This window comes from Cervus canadensis, chromosome 23, assembly GCF_019320065.1.
Source record: "Cervus canadensis isolate Bull #8, Minnesota chromosome 23, ASM1932006v1, whole genome shotgun sequence".
Lineage (NCBI taxonomy): Eukaryota > Metazoa > Chordata > Mammalia > Artiodactyla > Cervidae > Cervus > Cervus canadensis.
Genome location: NC_057408.1, coordinates 54461043 through 54478108, shown reverse-complemented (window position 1 = coordinate 54478108; position 17066 = coordinate 54461043). Strand labels below are relative to the sequence as shown.

The window sequence follows — 17066 nt, the reverse complement described above, 5'->3', positions numbered from 1 at the left end:
GCAAACTAACACTGACTTTGTTGTATGTCTCTGCCCAATAATGAAAGCAAGTTAGAGCAAATAATTGGCCAATTTTAATTTTCCACCCTGGACTAGGCTGCCAGGATAGAAGAGTCTGGAAAGGCCGCTGCTGAGCTCCGGTTCCTTGAACTGTCAGCCTGGTTACTTACAGACTATCCTCTGGTTACAGACTATCCTCTCTCTCCACTGTGAGGGAGAAGGATATGCACCTCTTTGTTTAAAGAAACATTTTATTTGAGATAGTTGTAGATCTGTATGCAGATATAAGAAAACATACACACATCCTGTGTACTTCTTCCCTGGTTTCCCTGATAGTAAAATCTTGCAATATCCGAATGCGATGTCACAACAGAAGGGCCCCATGGACTCAGTCAAGCTACCGTGTTTCCTTCCCCACATGGTCCCCCTAGTTCCCACTGATAGCCCCACACCCCGCTCCTGTGTGGTGTGTGTCCATTATTTACCATGACTTAATGTTCTTTAGGGTGACTTAAGGCAAACATGGCTCAGACAGTAAAGAATCTGCCTGCAATGCAGGAGACCTGGGCTTGATCCCTGGGTCAGGAAGATCCCCTGAAGAAGGGAATGGCAACCCACTCCAGTATTCTTATCTGTCGAATTTCATGGACAGAGCAGCCTGGCAGGCTACAGTCCATGGGGTCACAAAGAGTCGGACACAACTGAGCAACTAATATCTTCACACTTTCAAGGCGGACATGCAAAAATATTTTGTCAACATCACTCTGACCCTAAGGTTCACTGATAGTAGGTTTTATGACATTCACTCCACTACATAAACTGTACTTGTTACAGTCATGTTAAAGCCCAATGGAGGCTGGAATAACAATATTCCTGGAAATCTATCAAGATATATAAAAACTAACTTGCTAAAATTTTTATCCAAATAAAAAGTAAAACTCAATGAGTAAATGAAGCCACCAAGACAGAAAATCTACCTATTTAAGAATCTCAATTGTAGAAGTTCCTTGGGAAAAAAAAGCTTTTGTTATTGATAACTCTATGGTATACTTCTTTCTCTACTGTTGAGTCTACATTTACTGGTGAAGTCTTTAAAGTAAGAGGTTCTAATTTTTCAAAAAGGTCAAATTTTCAAATAAAAGATTTGCTCATCAGATAAAGGCCCATCTGCCTTACAGAAACTCTCACATCTACTCACCTGTTCTCACATTGAAATTTTGCCAGTATGTCTCTGACTTTGGTTTGACCGTTGAGTTGAATGGCCATGGACACCTTGGAGAGAAGGGGCGCGTGGACCCTTATGACGCCCTCTGGCACGTCGGACTGCCAAGGAGGAAAAAGGCAGCACGTTTTGTCAAACTCAGCGATTGCGCTTAAGAGACATGGAAATCGGTGGCATTCCAAATGAGGGGAACGTGGAAACATGACAGGGGTTCAGCCAGAACAGAACACTGCTACCTTTCTTACAGGAGATTCGTTAATGACTAAACTTAACCTGGGGTTTATACTTTTGTTACAGGCTTACGTCTCACTATAACGCCTTAAAATCACAAGAGAGGGGACTTCCCTGGTGGTCCGATGGCCAAGACTCTGCGCTCCCAATGCTGAGGGCCCACATTCGATCCTTGGTCAGGGAACTAGATCCCACTTGCTGCAACTAAAGATCCTGTGTGCCCCAACGAAGACTGAAGAGCCTGCATGCCACAACTAAGACCCGGTGCAGCCAGATAAATAAATAAATATTTTGTATAAGTCATGAGGGAAGTGAAACTGGGTTGTGACATAAATCCAATGTTTCTATGAGTGCATTTTCTTGAACAATGTCCTAAATAGGCCTACTTGAAGCAGGATTCTGTATTTCAATTTTTTTAAGAAAGTCAACCTTCTGAAAATTTAAGGATCTGTTTGAACATGGGCCCTTCAAATATACCTGTTTCTTTAATCAGCAGCAATGAATGGTCATCCCAGATTGCATTCCAGATGGGCACCGAACTCGACCCCTCAAAGTGTGCCAGGAACACAGTGAAGGACGGAGTGTGGACGGCTGGGAAGGTGTGCGGCTCTTGTGTGCTCTGATGGGCCCTGGGACCTCAGAGCTCCCGTCTACATGAAATATTCAAAGAATGGTGCTGTCTAATGAACAGTAAAGTCTGTTCTGTTCTAACTGGATGGAAAATTCCCATTGTTTCAAAATTTTGAGTGTTTTAAATATTAATTATCTATTTAGAGATGAACAGAAATAAATACATTTCTATTTGAGGATCTGGCTATACCTCAGGAAATCATTTTAAACAATCTGTGTGTTATCAAAGGAAGGTATTGTTGATGTAGAAGGTTCATGTGAATTGACTCACTATATCCCCTAGAAGAAATATGGGTTGAATTGTGTCCTCCCAACCCCATCAAGTAAGAAGTCCTAAGCCCAGGACCTCAGAATGTGACCTTGTTTGGAAACAGGAGTACAAGTGCCCTTCATCCAAGGACCAGTGTACTCCAGTGACCGGCCACTGTACTCCAGTGACCGCTGTCCTTGTAAGAGGAGAAGACACACACACGCACTCACACACACGCAGGGTGAATGCCATGTGAAGATGGAGGCAGAGACTGGATGATGCCTCATCCACACCTAAGGAAGGCCCAGGACTCCCGGCATCGCCAAAAGTTAAGAATGATGTCAGAATCACATCCTCCTTTCACAGCCTTCAGAAGGAACCAACCAGACAACAGCTTGGTTTTGGAGCTTCAGCCTCCAGAACTGTGGGAAGTAAATTCTATCACTGCAATCCACCCTGTTTGTGGCACTGTTACTGCAGCAGTAGGAAACTATTTTTAAAGGATCAGTTCTTACAGTGCATTTCTACTATTACCAACAAGAACCAGGACAGCGTGCCGGGAATGGCCAATGCCAGGGGTTGGGAGCTGGGGGGGGGGCGGGCAGGGAGCTAAGAGCACCCTCCTAAAACACTCTCTGGGGCACCTCATGTCCTTCCCCTACCAGCGCCCCCCAGAAGCCTCTTAAGATGAATTCTACACTCCTGACACTATTGAGACTGTTATAATGATCACAGGCTCCCTCTCACTTTCCAGAGTATTCACTCTTGTGAACAGAACCCCTAGCCACAAATCCCAAGTCATCAGTGAGTTGAGTCCCTATACCATTCCTTCACATGCTACACTGAAAATGTCAAGTGTGAAGGGATATCATGACCAAAATTAGACACAGATAAGGTAGATAGAGCCAAAGAATACTATGTAAGGAGTTAATAATTAGGGAGGAAAGGGAATAATTTGTTTTCTTACCATTCTTCTTGTAGAGGGTGATTTTTGCAGTACCTTTGATGTCTTGGGGCTTGTAACCTGAAAAAAAACCACATTTAATCTTTAGAACCGATGTTGAGAAAATGGAAGCATAAACTGGGACAACCTTTATGGAAAACATTTTGGCAATATTTACCAATTATAAAATATATTCACTCTGACCCAACAATTTCACATCTATAACTTTATCCTACAAATAGTCTTCATTTGTAAGAAATGACACATGTTCAAGTTTATTCACTGATGCATAAACTTTTATAGCAAAAGGTTGGACACAATCTAACTATTCAACAATCTGGGAATATTTAAATAAGTTAGTGTGTCTTTGGAATATCATGCAAAAGAAGCAAAGAGGAAGGCTTTGTGGACTGACGTGGAATAACCACTATGATTCCATAAGTCATTAAAGACGATGCAGGACAGAGTTTCACCTATATTACCATTCATGTGAAAAAGGTGAAGACCACATCCTCATATTTGCTTGTATGTCACAGCACCTCTCTACAAGTAAATATACCTGTGTGTTCCCACGCACACACGCTGTCACTGGTTATATTACTTGTCCTCAGGAGGGGAAGTCAGAGCTGACTAACTTTTTTCTATAGTTTCTCCCCTTCCAATGTTTTGAATTTTGTAAACTGTCAATGAACTATCAGTCTAAATCAAGAAGTAAAAATATGGTATAGTACAAGAGAACCAAAGAAAGACTATTTCTTCATCTTTAAGTGCTTGCTTCCATGGTATTTATAACCTTTTAAAATTCTACTTAGTTCTATTTATAATTAAAACACTAAAGCAACTGACATGTATAAAGCATCACACAGTTCTTTACACCCACATTATGTAAGTTGATGCTGATGACAACTCGGTGAAATAGGTAGGTATTATTACTTTTCCCCCCAAAGTGAAAATGTAAGAAAATTGAGGCTCAGAGATAGACTTAAATTTGCTTGGGCTCGCAAAGCCTGACCTGACCTCAGATTCAGCTCCACATACATCATACTAACACCATTAAAATTTTCTAGAGTGAAAATGGCAAAGAGTAAGAAATCTAGAAGTCTGTCCCTCCATAAAAGCAATGAACAAACTGGAAAAACCTGTCACTGTCAACTTCTTCAGAGCTCCAGAAACTAACCCCAAAGTGGCAACCAGGGGAGTGCTTAAGTAAGAAAAACAACTGAGTCTTGATAAGAACGGTGAACTTCGTGGCATTTTAGCTTACACTTTCCCATCTCTGCTCCACAGCTCAGTGACAGCCTTGAAAATAATTGCCTGCATTCCTGGTGCAGGTACCGAAGCGCGTGGAAGGGACCTCATTTACAAGGAATTCTAGTTATTTGTTCCCTGGAAGACTGGCTGGCCTTTATCTTGTCTTACTTGGAACCTGACCAGTGCTGAAGTGGTGTAATGTTGAAAACATTTATAGGCAAATGTTTTAATCACTGCTGCCTGATGCAGTGCATAAGAGCAGGGGAAAACACAAACTAACTAAAAATCTTGGGAGGCAAGCCTAGAGAACTAGATGCTTTGGGGAGTAAGGTCTTTGAAAAGCTCCAACATATTCCTGAGAACCTAGAAGGTCACGTGCATGCTCAGGGCTGTGCACATATTCAGGAAAGACCTGAGAAGAACCTAAGTGCTCGCCTCTGGCTGACCTTTAAGCTCTGTCCAAACAGGAACGAAAGTTCAGGCCAAGTCGTAAGCTGCCCGGCTGAATGCTGAAGGTGTGTCAAGCACCCAAACACAGAGCTCATCTGCAAAGCCTGGGAGATATTTTTGGCTCCAGGTATCTAAGAAAATCTCTGTGCAAACACCAGCAAACCGCTAGGCTTTGCTGGAACAGAGACTTCAGTAGCCACACAAAACAAAGAATAGAGGCATAAGAAAATTGGTTCAGCAGAAAAGTCATTAACAAATATATAACAGCTGTAACAAACAGCAACCCTGGGGAGGAGGAAGAATGTGAAGTTGATCTAAGAGACATCTGTAGGACAGTGACAGCAGAATCCATTCTTAAGTACATATAAAACACTGTCCAGGATAGACAGTATGTTAGACCACAAAACAGGTCTCAGTCAAGTTTAAAATAACGAAATAATACAACATATGCTACATAGCCACCATGGAAAAAAATTAGAAATCAATAACAAAAGGAAATTTAGAAAATTTATGCCTAAATAACCAATGGGTCAAAGGGAAATTAGAAAATAACTTGAAATGAACAATAACAAAACAGTACACCAAAACTTACTAGATGGAGAAAAAGTACTGAGGAAAATTTACAGAAGTAAATGCTTACTTTAAAAAAAGACCTCAAATTAGTTACCTAACTTTCCATCTTATGAAACTAAAAAAAGCCGGCCAAACTCAAAATAAGCATAAAGAAGGAAAAAAATAAAGATCTGAGTTTTAATAAGGGCTAGAGAAAAGCAAAAAATAGAGAAAATCAATGAAACAAAAGTTGGCTCTTCAAAAAGGCCAAAGAAATTGACATACCTTTGGCTAGATTCACGAAGAAAAAAAGAGAAGATTCAAATTATTAATCAAGAGTATGAGAGGGAACATTAATACAAACCTTACAGAAATAAAAAAGATTATAATACTATTAATATGAACAGTTAGTATTTCAACAAATTAGTTAACTTAGATGATATAAAGTCCTAGAAACACACTATCAATACTGACTCAAAAAGAAACAGAAAATCTTGAATGGAGCTATAACAAGAACTTAAGTTAGTAATTTAAAAAATTCTTACAGAGAAAATTCCAGGACCAGGTGACTTCACTGGTGAATTTTACCACATGTTTAAAGAAATAACACTAATCTTTCTCAAACTCTTCCAAAAAATAGAAGGAGGAACCACTTTCTAACTCATTCTGTAAGGCTATTATTTCCTAATTCCAAATCCAGACAAAGACATAACAAGAACAAAAAACTAAAGGCCAATATCCCTTATAAAAGTTGGCGCAAAAATCTTCAACAAAGTACTTGCAACTGAACATAGAGTTGCCATATGACCCAATAGATGCCCAAGAGAAACGCAAAACAAACCAACAAAAAAAGTGAAATAGTGATACATGCTAACCTTGAAATCATTATGCTAAGTGACAGAAGTCGCGTACACAACAGGCCACATACTATATGATTCCAGTTACATGAAATGTCCAGGTAGATAAATTCATAGAGATAGAAAGTAGATGAGAGTTTGTCAGGGATCGTGGGGAGGGGAGTAGTGAGGTGGCCAATGCCTTATCCATTAGGCTACTGGGGCTTCTGGGAGGGGAGTAGTGAGGAGTGAATGCCTAACTGGTATGGGGTTTCTTTTGGGGATGGTAAAGGTATTCTGAAATTAGATAGTGGTGATGTTGCACAACACTGCAAATTATATGAGAAACAGATGCTAAAAATTACACATTTTGAAATAGTTAAAATGGCAAATTTTATATTATGTGAATTTTTTCTCAATTAAAACAAAAAATTTCCCCCAGATTTAGTATGTTGGTTATACTTGATCTGAAATCACTTTGCCTGTACATAGTGAGGGAATGCAGCCATCCATCCTGACTGTGATAGATCAATTAGCAATACCTCTACCTTACTGCCTCGGGATTCACTATTTCTTTCCTTGAATGAACTCTCCTTTCCTTGCTCCCTTTAGAATGCTATCCATCCTTCAAGGTGCAGTTCAAATGCCACTTTCTCCATTAAGCCTCCACACGCTCCACATTGGACACACTCCTCTCTCCTCTATGTGAGCCCCAGCCCGCTGTCTGCACAACGCGCCTGACATGGAATGCATATTCATGGCTCTTGTGTATACTTCTCTATCAGATTATCTCTCTACTGGATACACATTCCTTTAAGGACAAAGTGAGTTTCCTGTACCTCTGCATCTTCCTCAAGGCCAAATGCTATGCCTGACACTTGCGATCGTCCTCAGAGATCTTTAAAGCAGTAAAGATAATTCTTCTAAAACCTGTTCCCATTATGCATCTCCACACAAACAACTGTGCTAAGGCAAAAATTCTTTGAAGTGCAACAAATTTACACTAAATGACTTGAGGATTAGATATCCTTTCAGCATCCAATCACCACGGAAATCTCAGTCTCTAGCCATTAGATGCACTGACAGCTGGACCACCCTTAAATCCAGTTCACGGGGATTAAAATGTTGACTCTCAGCATCTGTAAGAACCATTTGCCCTTAAGTACTTGAGAGAATATTAACGGAATTATCTTTATTAATATTAATGAATTATCTCTCATGATAATAGAACTCAAAAACTTCAAGCAAAAAGCACCTAATTCAACAGAATGGAAATACCACAGCACTCTGTCATGAAAGCAATTTCCAGTGTTTACAGTCACAAGAGTGACACTTTGTGAGAATATAACAATTCTGTTTCTAAATTACAAGCTGCTTTGTGCATCACTTTGAGACATAAGAGCCTGGGTGGTCATGATGTTTGTGCATTTATTTATTGTCTCATTACCCCTCGTTCTATGGTCTTCCTCCTTAGCAGCTTTTTGACACTTGGGAGTGGCTTCTTTAACAACATGGTGGCTTCATTCATTCTTCTGACTTGAGCAATTAAGAAAGACGGAACCTGGGGAAGAAACAGGGCTTGAAGAGAAGGGAAACATGTGGGTTGACCCTCCCTGGCAGAGTCTGTCTTCAGTTATGTTTACTCCTTCTGGCCACTCAGTATCCAGGAACCAGGAACTGTGTGTGGTTCTGTCCTCGTAAAGATTAGGAAAATCTATTAGGATTCCTGTTTAAAGAGAAATATGTTTGCGAGCGAGCAGCCGTGTGGAATGCGAAAGACGCCACCAGGAACCCGGGATCATGTCCCCCATCTCCCCCCGTGACTGACGGCACTGCTCATTCACCAGCCTTTATGTTTCCTGGATGCAGTGGATGCAAGAGGAACATCCAGGTCATCACACTGGTACTCACCGTCCACAACATCTCCTGGTACTTGAGCATCAGACGGATGATGTGGGCAGCCGTGTTTGCTAAGAGTAATTCTTCACAGTCAGAATGTTTGCTTCTACTGAAGAAAAGATTTGGTGCCATGATGGTAGAAATGTTCCATATACTCATGCGGTTTTTTGATTCATTGGCAATGACTTTATTGAAGAATGTCATGAGGGCCTAATAAGAAACAGCACAGTGTCACACTAGTGGTAAATCATAAAAAGGCATTGCTGATTACTGCCATGCATTTCTATACCCATTCACCAGGCCTCTGGAAAATGGTCAGAACTACAGAAAGGCTAAATGTGTCATGTTTCTTCTTTAATTGCTTGAAAGTGTGAATGAGAAATGTGAAGAATTTATTCATTTCTCTTCTTCATAAAAGTAGCTCCATTTTTTAATAGAATTTTTCATATTGGGATCTCTATAAATAATAGCTTGCATTTTCTTATTTTCTTTTCTCTTAAGTTTGACAGATATTAAAATTAAACAATAAACATGGGAGAAAAAACACTACAGCCCAAATAAATATGAAATGTAGTTTTGTTGTGAAGGAGGAAAAGTAACTCACTCTTAATTTAAGGCAATATTGTTAAAAATTATTTTCTATTTCCTTGGGAAAGAAAAACACATTGTAAAAACTGAGCTTTAAAATAAATAAGTTATGATGTAAATAAGTTATGGGGCTATAGCACATAGCATGATGATGATAGTCAATAATATTATATTGCATATTTGAAAATTACTAAGAGAGTAAATCTTAATAGTTCTCTCAAGAAAAAAAGATTTTCTGTAACAGTGATGGAGGGTAACAAAACTTACTATGGTGATTGCTTTGCAGTGTATACTAATATCAAAACATCATGCTATATATTTGAAATCAATATGCTATATGTCAAAAGTGAAAGTCACTCAGTCGTGTCCAACTCTATGCAAACCCATGGACTGTATAGGGATCCAGACTGTATAGATTCTCCAGGCCAGAACACTGGAATGGGTAGCTGTTTCCTTCTCCAAAGGATCTTCCCAACCCAGGGATGGAACCCACGTCTCCTGCACGGCAGGCGGATTCTTTACCATCTAAGTCACCAGGGAAGCCCAAGAATACTGGAGTGGGGAGCCTATCCCTTCTCCAGAGGATTGTATGTCAATAACTCAATAAAAAATTTAAAAGCAAAGTGATTAAAAAAAGAAAACAATTTAAAGAATAGCAATGACAAAATGAGTATCTAATTTCTCAGTTCACAAATATGTCAGTCAAACAGCAGAAATTTTATTTTGGGGGTGTCATTTTTCTGCTGCTTTTTAATTTTGGAGTGTTCAGCAGACCAACGGGAAATGCTTATATGCAGTTGCTCTCGCCATTGAAAAAAAAGAAAGCTTGATAAAAGTTTGGCTGGGCCACCAACGTATAACAGCCTACCAGAAATTTCTGAAATTCACCAAGAGGGTTGAAATCCTAAAAGGAGATGCTCTTCAGTTTTCCAAGTTTGAATTCTGTACAGTACATGTAACATATGCACACACTAGTGATCATAGCTACTGTTTATTTGTGGGTTAACTGAGAGCCAGGTATTATTTTTAGTACTTTACATACATCCACTCATTTCATCATCACCCCAAACCCTGGGAGGTAGGTACTATTATTTAATATTAATATTGTTTTACAGTTAAGGAAAGTAAGGTGGGGAGGGACTGAGTAGCTATGTCCAGTGTTACATAAGTAGATGGCAGAGCCAGGATTTGCCCAAAGCAGCCTAACTCCTCAGCCAGAGCTCTTGATTTGCACAACGCACTAGCTTCATCTTCATTCCAGTCACAATTTACAGTGGGAGAGAGAGAGAGTGAAGAGGACATTCTATTAGAAATGGGCTGAATTCTTCAGTCATTGCTACATCCTCGGTGATATGAAAGGGGAGATGACATTTTGACCCAGATATCAGATACCAAATTAATTTTTTTGGATAGAAAAAAAATTGTTCAGAAAAAGGAAAGAAAACAAAGCTACTAAATTTCCAGCTTTTGGAAAATTGCCAAATTGTACTAGAAACAGACGTTTGTATGCCTCTGCCTGTTCCTCGTATTGGGTGGAGGATGTAATACAATTGGCAGATGGTTTCACCAGAGAGGAGCAAAGGTCCTCACCAAGCTGAAATGTCTGACAGGAGGCAGCGCGAAGGATCAGCTTTGTTTTCAGGATCGTGTTTACTGGCCCCCAAATGACGGGCTCTTTCCAATTCATCCTCACCTCAATTCACTTAAAAGAGCCTGAGCACCTGCTGTACTTATAACCAATTTCCTACTGTATGCAGAATCAGGATCAAAACAGCAACAGAGACCCTGATCTTTGCAAACATAAAGAAATGAATCTGAAAGAAAAGGAGGAATATTTTGGATGGAGACCTATGGAATGTAATTCTATGAAATGTTCTAATAAAGAAGAAATAACTTTTCTCAGCTTAATTTTCTTAATTTGGAAAAGGACACGGTCCAATCAGGAGATCTCTAAAAATATGATTCTATCATTCTTTAAATTGAATTATGGTTAAGACATGAACATTCTAGAAACTTCATTTAAATCAGGATTTCATTTACTTCTGATGTTATTCCATTTAAGCCTTCCATCTTGGCTTCTTCCTACTCCTAACCATAGCCCAGTGCCTGGCACATCATAGACACAGTTTCTCTTAATAGATTGAATGAATGAATGAAACGGAAACGTTCAAAGAAGATTCTGGGACTCACATTCTTTCCTGGCTTCCTCCGGAGAACAGGAATGGGTGTCAGGAAAGGCAAAAGGCTTGCTGCAGGCTCGACTGGTTGATAAAAGTTTGGCTGGACCACCAACACATAAATGCCTATCAGAACTTTCTGAAATTCACCAAGAAGGTTGAACTCCTAAAAGGAGATGCTCTTTGGTTTTCCAAGTTTGAATTCTGTACAGTATATGTAACATACAAACAGTTTTCATTTTTCCACCTGGGCCGTTTCTTCTGACCAGTAAGAGTTGATGGCAGACCGTGAGGTTGATACAACCTACCTGGGCTGTGTCCCTGTTGGCATCAGGCAGTGCCATGACCATGAGGTGTAAGGCTTGAAACTGTACTCGGATGTGAGGTCCTCCTGACAAGAGAACAGAAACAAGCACCACGTGTTGAATAACACTAATGCATCCTGACAGCATCTCTTGCTAACTAACACCTGGGGGCACAGGAGGGGCCTGACAGCTTTCAGTGGGAAAGACTCGGATTTCGTGACCAAGAACGTGTGTCTGTTCACTTGGACAGGAGATGGGCTCTATCAACTCCCTTTTAGCATCCCAGAATGCCAGTGCTGGGGCAGGTGGCCAATGAGACCCTCAAAATAATTCTGGATCAGTGCGACACTTCCCTTTTCAAAGCACTTGCACACACCTTGCTTTTACTTTGATGCTATGAACAGTTGGCTTAAAGCTCGATTCAAGAGAAAAGAAATCTTATTTCCACATAATGAGGCAGCCAGGCACAATTATTAGGAACACAGATTCTAGAATCAGATTCAAACTCTGCATCGACTACTAAGTCCCTGAGTGACCTTGGGCAAGCTATTCAACCCCTATGCTTCTATCTTATCACCTGTAAAATGGGGATTGTCATCATTCCTACCTCACTGGGCCCTTACCAAGGTTAAATGAGTTAATGCGTAGAGTGTTTACATCAGTGCCTGCACTTAGTTACCTCTGTAGGTGTCATTATGATCAGTGACACTGACTTCAGATCTTAAAGGGATGTGGATGGAAAGTGAAGTGAAAGTTGCTCAGACGTGTCTGACTCTTTGCGAACCCATGGACTATACAGCCCACGGAATTCTCCAGGCCAGAATACTGGAGTGGGTAGTCTTTCCCTTCTCCAGGGGATCTTCCCAACCCAGGGATTGAACCCAGGTCTCCCGCATTGAGGGCTGATTCTTTACCAGCTGAGCCACAATGGAAGGTGACCACAGCTGGATCTCTGGAGACTGACTATTTTATTCCTCGGCAGTGACAGAAGGTGTCGCCAGAGGGTTGGCATCCTACTCCTGTGTGCTCTCAATACTGGCTCTTTCCCCGTTTTGGGGAAAGGATTTCAGGAAAATCCATCCAACAACGGGATAATCCACAGCTGGCTGAGCTGAAAATGGAGGGTGAGCTGGAGCATCCGGCTTTGCCCGGTTCTCTCTGTTTTCTCCCCAAAGTGGTCTCTTGGTGGGGAGGCCCTGGAGGGAAGCGTGCAGTTCTGTAATCCCTGGGGAGCTCTCAAGTTGCAGGAAAATCTATCAATTTACGGCTCAGTGGATAAAGGCAGTCGGCGGCCTACAGTTACTTGGCTTTTCAGTAGTGGAAACACTCTTGTGACAAGTTCCTAGGTCACAGGAGGTCATGGGCACCCAAGTTAGGAGTGGATGACTGATGTGAGTAACCACGAAATGAAGGAACAGTTGGCAGGAGTATTTATAGGCTCATGTCATATTGCCCAGCAAATCCTCATGTGGATTTTTAAAAATTTATGTCAGATTTGTAAACAAAAATGACACAGGTCCAGGTTGTTTTTAAAAATGGCTAATGCATGCTGACGTGAGTTTGTCTGAATCACAGGCACCATCGGGAGCATGTCTCAGTATAAATGTTTGGGGACAGAGAAGACATGATTTTAATACATATCTTGCAGGCTATGGACTGTCTATAATTTTCTAATGCAACCCAGAAAACCTCTGGGGGAAAACAATAGATGCAGATGCAGGCTCTGTATTTCCATCAATTCCAGATAAATTACGAAATCCCCTTTAAGATTAAAAATCTAAACTGGCAAATAATCCATTTTAATTTCCCTTAGGAAAGCTGGCCCTCCACTGTTTTGTGGTTAACCGTTTTGCAGTTAATTCATTTATGGCATCCTAGTTGAGTCTTTTTTTCCCCCCTGCCCTGGGGTCATTATTTTCCCAGAAAGTTATTAAAGTTTTCATGAAAGTATCTAAGGTTTGATTGATCAATTATTAGTCTTCTAATTTTATGGGCAATTTTTGGACCAAGTTTGAAAAGAGAAATTACAAAGTGGAAAAGACTATATTTTAGAGTAAAACTAGGGGTGGCTTAAACACACAGATGTCTATTGTTTTTCCCTTCAGACATCTCATTAAAACTAGAGCTTACCCCAGGTGGGAAAAAGGCCATTTTCCCTGCTGGTCACAGCCCAGAACTCTGGGTTTCCTGCAGGGTTGGCTGGTATCAAATTAATCACTGCGATCCAGTATTTTCCACTTTCAAAGTCACACAGAGAAACCTGGACCCTCCTGTGAACCCTCTCAGGATCTTTTCCAGATTCTCTCCCTTCCCTGAAGCACGCTGGCTTCAACATCTGAATAGAAGTATGAAGAAAAACTATATATGATTTCCTTCTTAAACATGATTCTCTGAACAGGTCTTACATGGGAGATTGATTCCTTCTTGTATAATTTCTTGAGACCAAAAGAAAAAAAAACAACAAAACTAGAACAAAAAATCCCTCTGTGGCACCATTTGTGTTGATGAACTGTTTAGTATATAAGCTGCAGATCAAGGTGAAGCTAAGACTTCTGCAGCCCATTTTCCAGGACAGCAAACTTTACAGAAGCTCCTGTGTTTCTGACTTACAAATAAAGAGGTTCTGCTTCTGCCATGGCTGAGTAAGCTCCTTGCCAATCAACTCTCCTTAAGATAACTATAAACTCTGGGCAAAGTACAAAAAAGCAGCCACACAAGGCAGTGGAGAATGAACAAAAGCAGGGAGATTCAGGATAGGACTGGACACTTAGAATTAGGGAACAGCGCAGGGAGACTGTCCAATTGCCTGGCTATTAGTCTGAAGTCAGGCCATAGAGAGCACGGCATGAGGTGGCTAAAATCCCGAAAGAAAGCCCCAGTCTTTCTGGCCTGAACAATGAGAGGGCGGGGTTCAGGATGACCACAGACACTGGGGAGTATTGGGGAATCCCAGAAAGGTCAAGAGGTAGAAGGCCCTGATTCTGGTTTAAAATCCACCCAAATCTTGGCTCACCCCATAAATCATGCATGTGTGGAGTAGCACAGGTAAGGATTAAATAACAAACTGTCTGCTCAAATACAAACAAAAAGCAAAACCAACCCCAAAACCCCACTCTCTGGAGAAATATTAGAGTACAGGCTCTCCAAAAAAAAAAAAAAAAGCCACCATGTTACAGATACAGTTTAAAGTTACTTGACATAAACAATGGTCCATTTTCAAGAGAAGAGACAATCAACAGAGACCAATCCTCAGATGACTCAGACGTTAAACCTAGTTATGAAGTAGCTATCATACTGATAGAACCAGTTATAAAGTAGTTATCATATTGATAACTATGCTCAAGGATATGAAAGAAAATCTACTTATAATGAATGAAAAGATAGGCAAGGTCAGTAAATAGAAAATAGGTATAAAGTAGTCACTGGAAATTCTAGAACTGGGAATATATTGGGTTGGTCAAAAACTTTGTTCAGATTTTCCCCATAACGTGTTATGGAAAAAACCTGAACTCACTTTTTGGCCAACTCAATACAATCTCTGAAATTAAAAAAAAAAAAGAAAGAAAGAAAGAATAAGAGAAATAGTTCTCTCTTTCTGTCGTAAAACAAAAATGCTATGTCTTGCAAAGAACAGAGATACTGGTCACAGTATGTCAATTAAAGCTTAGAAAAGACTCTAATCATAGTCTCTTCTCTGAAGACGTAAAGGATTGTTTCATGAATCTGGTTTAGTTAAACATTTTAAAGATTGAGAACCAACTAATTTTCAGGACGAGTTTTGTCAAAAAACTTAGGATGGTGTTATTATTTTCTTTCATTGTGGTTTTAAGGATTTGATGGTTCTGGCCAACCCGCAGAAGGTTGTAAACTGGCAGATATCAATAATACTTGTTACACTGATATAGTGTTTCAAAATTTCAATTTTTGGCTCACATTTTCAAATTATTAATAAGACTTTTCATCATTAAATCCTGGATTTTGGCTTTCACTCCTGCATGGTAACCTCTTCTAGAACTGAGCAGTGGCCAACCCCTTTATATGGATATATTTTCTCAATCTGGCCACAGTCTCTTTCTGTCCACACAGAACCACCATTTACTTAGCATGCTTATACATATGTAGGCTGTGAACCCTGAATTCCTCAGTTAGTAGTCAAAGCCCACACTATGTAACCCCTTTCCACTTTTTAAAATTTCTCTCATCACGCCTCCTTGAATATTCAACCCTTAGCATGAAATTCCTTTCTTACTGCCAAATATAACACATGCTGTCCAGTTTCTATACGTTTTTATCCAAGTACCTCAGCTAAGGGCTTCCCAGGTGGTGTTAATGGTAAAGAACCCACTTGCCAATGCAGGAGACCTAAGAGACACAGGTTCAGATCCCTGGGTCAGGCAGATCCTCTAGAGGAGGGCACAGCAACTCACTCTAGGATTTTTGTCTGGAAAATTTCATGGACAGAGGAGCCTGTTGGGCTACAGTCCATGGGGTTGCAATGGGGTCGCAAAGAGTTGGACACAACTGAAGCAACTTAGCATGCATGCACACATGCATCTCAGCTAAGGCCCCATCTATGTGACTTCGTAAGTTTCAGAAACACTATGCGGCATAGTAATTTTCAGAGATAAAACACTTTCTTGTTTCATGCTACCTCATCAGATCCAGGACGTTGGATTTAAAGAAGGGAGAGATCTTATATTTTTTGAAGGACTATTATATACCAGGCACTATCTTAGATGTCTTCATTCAATATTCACAACAACCCTGACAAGTAGTTATTATCAGTAATTCACAGGGGCAGCCATAAAGCTCAGAAAGGCTGACTGCATGGTTAACAGATGTTTGAGCAGGAATTCATATCTCAAGACCTTGATTCTTCTGCAACCCTCTCTGCCTTTTAATGATTATGAAAAATGACAAAGTGAAAGTATTAGTCACTCAGTCATGTCCAACTCTTTGCAATCCCATGGACTGTAGCCCACCAGGCTCCTCTGTCCATGAAATTCTCCAGGGAAGAATACTGGAGAGGGTGGCCATTCCCTTCTTCAGGGGATCCTCCTGACCCAGGGATCAAATCAGGGTCTCCTGCCTTGCAGGCAGATTCTTTATCATCTGAGCCACCATTATAAAACCCTCTAAATCCTAATGACCAGACTTTAAATATAAACATGCAAAGAGATGACAGTTTACCATCAAACTCAATACTTCCAAGCATTACCAGGAAACAGCAAATGTATACACTTATGATTACATCTGACTATGCATCTTTATTCTGCTCTGTGCCACTTCATTGACCTTGTATCTTATCCATTCACATGTAACTTCTTCCACCTACTTTCCATTAGAGTGATGAAGGCAGGTATATATTCCACGGGAAAGAGAGAGGTCGGCAATTCTCTGAAAAAGGCTTTCAGCATAACTGCAGCTTCTCTATGGCACATTTTCTCCCACTTAAACTTGTCAGCATTAAACTTGGCATCCAGTTCTTCACGGTATTGCTGAAAATCAAGGAAAACAGTGAGTTTACTACCTGATTTCCCTCTTCCCCTTTAAAAACTGTCATTACACAAACTATTTTTGTAATTAGATTGAAATGCCAGTATCTATTAAGCTCTTCTTTTTCAACATGATTGAAGAACTGAAATAGCTGTTTCTGAATGTATTTTTAAAAAAACATTCTCTAAAATCCTTTTAGAATAATGCAAATCTTAATTTGCCATCTGTACAAATAC

At 40.3% G+C, this 17066-nt stretch overlaps 1 protein-coding gene across 5 annotated transcripts in view; it reads right to left on the bottom strand.

Annotated features, from left to right (window-relative positions):
* Positions 1 to 17066, bottom strand: part of ARHGAP28 (Rho GTPase activating protein 28) — a 136003-nt gene that overhangs the window by 6303 nt on the left and 112634 nt on the right. For 3 of the 5 annotated variants that reach the window (XM_043444443.1, XM_043444444.1, XM_043444446.1), the window contains 7 exons: positions 16670 to 16832; positions 11338 to 11420; positions 11043 to 11195; positions 8277 to 8474; positions 7813 to 7926; positions 3301 to 3357; positions 1199 to 1323 (listed from right to left, as the gene is read on the bottom strand). In XM_043444443.1, the coding sequence (XP_043300378.1) occupies positions 1199 to 1323; positions 3301 to 3357; positions 7813 to 7926; positions 8277 to 8474; positions 11043 to 11195; positions 11338 to 11420; positions 16670 to 16832 (893 nt within the window). The remainder of the gene's footprint in view (positions 1 to 1198; positions 1324 to 3300; positions 3358 to 7812; positions 7927 to 8276; positions 8475 to 11042; positions 11196 to 11337; positions 11421 to 16669; positions 16833 to 17066) is intronic. The other 2 variants (XM_043444445.1, XM_043444447.1) reach the window with 1 other exon arrangement.